This window comes from Pinus tabuliformis, chromosome 7 (assembly GCF_031772625.1).
Source record: "Pinus tabuliformis cultivar Carrire ecotype Pingquan chromosome 7, CPIR1, whole genome shotgun sequence".
Classification (NCBI taxonomy): domain Eukaryota; kingdom Viridiplantae; phylum Streptophyta; class Pinopsida; order Pinales; family Pinaceae; genus Pinus; species Pinus tabuliformis.
The window spans coordinates 6,004,807-6,012,109 of record NC_142293.1 but is presented as its reverse complement, the minus strand read 5'-3'; the positions used below and the strand labels follow the sequence as shown (position 1 = coordinate 6,012,109).

The 7,303-nt window shown below is 40.9% G+C and overlaps 1 protein-coding gene across 1 annotated transcript; it reads right to left on the bottom strand.

Annotated features, from left to right (window-relative positions):
• Positions 1-709: 709 nt before the first annotated feature.
• On the bottom strand, positions 710-1,769 carry LOC149244862 (uncharacterized). The gene is made up of 2 exons (XM_089457576.1): positions 1,460-1,769; positions 710-1,199 (listed from the first exon to the last, which is right to left on the bottom strand). The coding sequence occupies exons 1-2, from the start codon at positions 1,565-1,567 to the stop codon at positions 963-965; spliced, it is 345 nt and encodes a 114-aa protein (XP_089313702.1). The 5' UTR covers positions 1,568-1,769; the 3' UTR covers positions 710-962.
• Between the last annotated feature and the right edge of the window lie 5,534 nt (positions 1,770-7,303).

The following is a 7,303-nucleotide window of genomic DNA, read 5'->3' as shown; positions in this document are numbered from 1 at the left end:
TGTAACACTTATGTTCTTGAAAATGTAATGTAATGTTCTAATAAAGCGACCAGCCAAGTAGCACTGACCTAAGATATTAACCGAGCAATGAACAACTAGCCTACAGATACATTTCTACCACAAAAATCCGTACAGCACAGTGCTCCAATGTTTATTCCGTTGTTTTCTATACAATTATTATTATCATGAATAATTGTAACACTTATGGTTCTTGAAAATGTAATGTAGTGTTATAATAAAGCGACCAGCCAAGTAGCATTGACCTAAGATATTAACCGAGCAATGAACAACTACCCTACAGATCACATGTTCTTGAAAATGTAATGTAATGTTCTAATAAAGCGACCAGCCAAGTAGCACTGACCTAAGATATTAACCGAGCAATGAACAACTAGCCTACAGATACATTTCTACCACAAAAATCCGTACAGCACAGTGCTCCAATGTTTATTCCGTTGTTTTCTATACAATTATTATCATCATGAATAATTGTAACACTTATGGTTCTTGAAAATGTAATGTAGTGTTATAATAAAGCGACCAGCCAAGTAGCACTGACCTAAGATATTAACCGAGCAATGAACAACTACCCTACAGATCACATTTCTACCACAAAAATCCGTACAGCACAGTGCTCCAAAAATGATCATTGAATGACATTTTTTTAGTTATTCAATCCTAATCCACAGATTCCATAACATGGCCTGCATAACAAGACTGGAAAACAATTTTTTCATTATAATTATCATAACAACACATTCACAGACCGAGGATGTAAAACATCCATAACATTGCCTTTCACAGACCGAGGATGCAAAACATCCATAACATTGCATTACAACAACAAGATATAATTAAGACAGATAAAGAGGAGGAAGAACTATTCCTCTACCATATCTTCTGACAACGCTGAATCTAGAGCAAACATCATACCACATATCCGGACTCTGCTGTAATTTTGATCATAAGTACTTGCCGGGAGGAGTGGTGGTGGTGGTGGTGCTGGGATAAGTGGTAGTGTGAGTAGGGTCCATAACACCCGCGCCTGCTCTATGGTGAAGATGCCTTTCGTTCTCTCGTTCGGCTTTGTTCTCAGCTTTCGCTGCATGCTTTCGCATTTCGGCCTCTGATTCTTTCGCCTCCTTATCCTGGTGTACTATTTCCTTTTCTCCCTTCGTGTGGGCAGTGCTTTTACGGACCTGTATCATTATCAACAAGTTTGAATAGAAATACCATTCAATTATTCTTCACATTCACAAATGAGGAAAAACATATCTGCAATTTTTTCAAAATAAAACCACTCAAAGCCCAAATTATAAATTTGTTATATTTATCTAAAACCCTAACCTCCGAGGTTAAAGAATTATTTAAAAAACCCTAACCTCTCAGCTTAAAGATTATATTTATCTAAAACCCTAGTACGAGAAAAACGCGCACACATAGATATAGATGATATTACCTTCTCCTCGGCAGATGCCTTGGCTTTGTCCACTTTCTCCTTGGTACTTGCTGCCATGTCGCTCATCTTCTCCTTGGCTGCAGCGGTTGCATTCTTTACAGGTTGCATCTTGAAATGGATCGAAGGATATATACAGTACAACTAATGTCAATGTCTTACGAAAACTGTGATATACTAATTAGATATACACACTGTGATATACTAATTGATATACACACGCTACTGTGATATACCAAATTGAAAACGAAGCGATGAACTGTGTAGGAACGAGTAAAATCTGTCAATGTTATTGCTGTGGTGATGCAAAGGTTGTATATATAGAGTTTGGAAGGCTCGAGATGTTTTTAAATTTGAGGTGGATGAGGATAAGGCATTCAGGTTTGATTACGTGCAGTTCATGAAAGAGAACACCTTGCAACCGGAAGGCACAACGTGTCAGTTCGTTTACATGCAACCGACATTAAAAGATAGTGCAGTCTGCAGTGTTTCTTCATCTGCAGGTTTCTCACTTTCTTATTTGCAGTGAAATCTTTATTAATTGAAATTAGAGCCGCAGAGTCAACTAGATCGAGATACCAACACGCGGAGCCCGATATTTTTTTAAATTTCCAAACGGTTTACTACGAGAGGAGGACCAATCTTAGTCAAGTGGAAAATCGGTTTTGCAAAGACACGTCCACTTTGCTAGGAATCTAAAAATTCTTGATTAAAGTGGAGATTCGATTTTCCAAAGAGACTTCCACATTCATTGAGGCTCATTAAGCCTATTAAGACGATACATTACTTTTTAATTTAATTTAGGATGTAAATTCTTAATGCAAGTTTCTGAATTAAACAAGTGAAACGCTCTTAAAATTAAATTTACTTTTAGTTTAATTTTATTTTATGATTAAAAGAAGGCAGGTAATGTTTTCCTTTAATTTAAACAGTAGTTAGATTAGAAATTAATTTTAAGTAAAGTTTTAAGTAAGTTAGGAAACAAACTGCCAGAAACTAGTATTGTAATTGTAGGTAGTTCCTCAATAGAATGAGGCTACAAAGGTGAAACTGGTATTGTAATTGTAGGTAGGAACTATAATTGTAGGTAGTTCCTAGGGTGATTTCGTCAACCCTCGAGCCTTACTGGGAGAATCCGGGCCAGCCGGGGTTTCTTTCGACCAGCCCAGATTCTCCCAACAAGCGAGAAGCAAGCCGTGGTTCTTTTATTAGACCAGTGCCATCAAGAAGAAAATAGACTAGAGAGCTTAGCTCTGAAATATATTTTTAAAAAGTAAATTGAAGCTTACAAGTATCCATTATTGTTTTCCATAAATGACAAGAATTATGTACTGTGCATAGAAATTAATGCCGGAATTGAATGACTCTTAATCAAAATGCACATCAAACTGAAGGAGATTTCTATGCCGGAATTGAATGACTCTTAATCAAAATGCACATCAAACTGAAGGAGCCAAACACAGTAGAAGAAACCATCGAGGTATTTCACAAAAGCATGATATTGATTTAACAGAAATTTACAATATATATATACATATATATGTGTGTGTGTGTAAACATTTGTCATAGTAGCACAAAAAGATAACATTCTGTAACCCCACAAGTTCGAATCATAGAGCTTTCAAAAGCCATCCATAACAGTTCTCATACAATCGACATAGGCCAAGGAGGGTTCCACACAACCCAGAACAAACCAAAATGAGCAAAGACCGAAGCATTACCAACAACCAGAGACGAGATACATAAACTTTTTCCCAAATTCATAAACAAAAGTTATAGCAGAGGACGGTGCACAAGGGGCCACCTGATCTAGGTGGATGTTGGTGGCCACCCACCTATCCCGTTTGGACCCCCACAACTGTCTCTTTCAGTTTTTCAGTTTTTGTAATTGTAGCAAAATTTACTATTTTTAGCAGTTTTTCGGGTTCTAAACTTCCAAAGCCGTTTTGAGGCCTTAAACAACGTTTATGGGAAATCTGGGAGAAACATGGGTTTATGGATTGATGTTTCTCTTCCCAAAGTTATAGTTCTCAGATAGATCTTTCTAACGAGCTATTGTATGTGTCAAATGGAGATCGGGTGCCAAAGTTATGACCCCGGGAAATTGATGTACCAATTTACCCAAACGGGGCCCACAATTTGGCGTTTCATCTTCTAGGGTTAGGTTTTGGGATGTTGAGGGTTTTCTATTGTTTCTCAACAATAAATAGGCCTTCGAGCCTTATTGTAACACATTTCAGAGGCATGCAGCCGCCACATCTCTTCTCAGAGATAAGCTACCATTGCCCTAGCTGGTTTATTTCCATTTCTGTTTGTAAGCATATTTCAGTATTTTACATTAATGAAATGAAGTATTATTTCCACTGCATCTTTGTGTATATGGTTATCTCTATATTTTGTTGTGTTCATATTTAAATCCGGATCAGTGGTATTAGAGCGGTCTGCTTTTTTCTCTGTTTTTCTTTGCATGTCCCCAACGAGGTCGGGATATAAGGAGTTAGGGCTTGAACTGGTCAAACCTTTGCAAGACCAGCCCCGCAAACCTCGACGACCTCCCATGGCGGATGGGAAGAAAGATGAGGGGGCAGGAGATCCTATCAAAATCTTGCTCGAAGAAGCCCTCGAGCGGCAAAGGAGCGCGATGATGGACAACTTTGCACAGATTCGTCAACGGCTACCCAACGGCGACGCATCGGATTCCAACAGCTACTCTGGAAATGCCACACTGTTTAAGGTACAAGTTAATTTTGAAATTCCCATCTTCAAGGGTCAAATAGATGTAGATGCTGTAGATAAATGGTTAAATCTGCTAGATGGGTATTTTTCTGTTCATGAATTTTCGAGTCGGGAAAAGATTGTTTTTGCTCTTCTCAAAGCATCTCCCCACGTTAAGGACTGGAGGGAAACCTACTGCGAGCAGAAGAATGAAAGTATGGGCTCACTATTTTCAGCCGCACCCACTTGGGATTCATTCTAGGATGCCGTCAAGGAGCAGTACTACCCTATCAAAAGCTATGAGGACAAATACATCAAATGGACCACATTGCGGTAGGGAAGGGACTAAGATGTGCCAAAGTTCACAAACATTTTTCATACCCTTCGCACACAGTTGGGTATCAAGGACTTTGAGCTGCATTTGGTACTCAAATACCACGACTGCCTACACAGATACATTCAGGAAGAGATGAAGTTCCCGAACATCTCCTTGCTTGGCACGGCGTACCGATACACTGTCAAAATTGAGCAAAAGTTCAAACAGAATAAGCGAGACTCCAGATCTGCAAATCTGAAGACCAAAGGACAAAGCCAAGGCAGGGTGACCCAAGACAACCCGTCGAAGCCGCAAGAAAATAACAACACCACGAAGTCGAAAAAGGACATATTAAAGTGGTGTGAGTTCCATAAGAGCCCCACTCACAAACAAGTGAGTGTCGGACCAAGTAGTCGCTGGTGGCCGAGTTGAAGGCTTTCAAATCAGATGCATGTTCCAACCCTTAGTTAGAACCTGACAAGGGGAATGACAAAGGGAAGCAGATTATTGATGCCGAGCCCAACGCCACTGTTTCCACTGCCAAGATAAAAAAGAATGAGCTTGAAGATCCAGAGGAGGGGGAGTGCCTTTTCCACTCACAAATGTGGGTGAAGGGTTCACCGCTACAATTCATTGTTGACAATGGGAGTCAGAAGAACCTCATTTCAGCAGAGATCGTGAAGTAGTTGGGCCTATCGACTACACCACACCCGTAGCCATACAGTATCGGGTGGCTTCATGAAGGACGAGATCTCAAATTTCACCAGCAGTGCCGCCTTCCCTACAGCATCAAGCCCTTCACAGATGAGGTATTGTGTGATGTTACACCTCTGGATGTGTGTGATGTATTATTAGGCCAGCAATACTTGTGGAGGTGACATGCTGTGTATGAGTCAAGGCCTCGTGCTGTCATTATTTCTTTGTGTAATTCATTATACAGGATACCGGAGGTAGCCCCACCTACCACCACCTCTTTGACCATTGCCAAGAAAGGTAGCAAGCTCATCTCCCAGACTAGGAAATTCATTTTCTGTCTGGTTCGCTCCCAAAGTAAGGGTAAGATCGTCACCACATCCATGATCCCTGCGAAGGGTTCCTCCACGCAGTAGTAGCAACAGAGGGATACGGTGATGAAAGAACACAGGAACAACTTCTCCTCACCCACATGAGTACCACACAAGCTTCAGGTGGGCAACAAAGTTTGGTTGCATCTGCAGAAAGAACGCCTTACAAGAGCCCATCAGAAGCTCTGGCCACGCCGACATGGTCCTTACACCATTACCAAGGCTGCAAAATAATGCTTTGAAACACAACATTTCCCCATTCCTTCAATTGCACCGAGTGTTCAATGTGTACCACCCTCGGCCATGCTTCCCACCATTACTGGACACATCTCAGATTGCAGAACAACTCACTAGGGACCAAGTTCAGCAGATGGAGGAACTCAACGCAATGGGGACCATTGCTTCCTAAGGGGGGAGGAATGATCCAGGTGGATGTTGGTGGCCACCCACCTATCCCATTTGGACCCCCACAACTATCTCTTTTAGTTTTCCACTTTCCGTAATTGTAGCACAATTTACTATTTTTAGCAGTTTTTTGGATCCTGAACTTCCAGAGCTGTTTTGAGGCCCTAAATGACATTTTTTTTGGAAATATGGGAGAAAAATGGGTCTATGGACCGATTTTTCTCTTCCCAAAGTTGTAGTTCTCGGATAGATCTTTCTAACGAGCTATTGTAAACGTCAAATGAAAATCGGGTGCCAAAGTTATGACCCCGGGAAATTGATATACCAATTTATCCAAACGAGGCCCATAATTTGGCGTTTCATCTTCTAGGGTTAGGTTTTTGGATGTTAAGGGTTTTCCATTGCTTCTCAACAATAAATAGGCCTTCGAGCCTTATTGTAACATAGTTTAGAGGCATGTAGCCGCCACATCTCTTCTTAGAGATAAGCTACCATCGCTTTAGCTGGTTTATTTCCATTTCTGTTTGTAAGCATATTTTAGTATTTTACATTAATGAAATGAAGTATTATTTCCACTAAATCTTTCTGTATATGGTTATCTTTGTATTTTTTTGCGTTCCTGTTTAAATCCGGATCACCACCTATCGACAGACCAACTAAGATCGAGAATAGATATAGGCATAGCCTAACTGCTACCAGCAAAATATATATGACCTCATAGCATAAACAGGAAGGACCCTACATGGTTTGCGTAAAATCGGACCAGAAGGATGAAGACCCCAACATTTTCCCCAAAGACGAAACCCTTGCAACCACCGTGACGAGGGCCGAGTGTTATAGACATTTTTGTGCCTTACAGCTATAAGCATGAAATGTCCATAATCCAAGGGATCCAAAGTCCCTAAACATGTTGTTCCTACCCCTAGAGGGACAAGGCTAACAAACCACAGCAATTCACAGAAGTTCTCCACCAGAAACTGCTCAAAAACAAGTCAATTCAAGATCAATTCAGAAGCTCCACTAGCTGCCTGCGTTGAAATGCAGAGGCTACACTGGCTAGTTGCATTGCAACGCAGGTGGAAGCACTACCAGGGTGCGCTGAGCGGGAAATGACAAATGTCAGGGTCTCTTGTGAGAGGTGTCAAGACTGTGGAAGCTTCCAGAATCTTCCTCCATGACACTTGCCTTGCTGAGTTCGACTAAGTGATGAGTAAGAGGCTCTTAGTCTCCAAGTGGAAGTAAGAACTGACAAAGAGAGAGGAAACTAGTCAGATCACAAGCTGACTCATCCTCACTCCAAACATCTATATATGGATCTCTTCTCCATGAGATCTAGAGGCTGGAATT

Excerpts from the sequence above, each read along its gene's own strand:
- LOC149244862 (XM_089457576.1), bottom strand. The coding sequence starts at position 1,567 with ATGCAACCTGTAAAGAATGCAACCGCTGCAGCCAAGGAGAAGATGAGC. Across the intron at positions 1,200-1,459 it reads AGGCATCTGCCGAGGAGAAG|GTCCGTAAAAGCACTGCCCA; the intron begins GTAATATCATCT and ends ATAATGATACAG.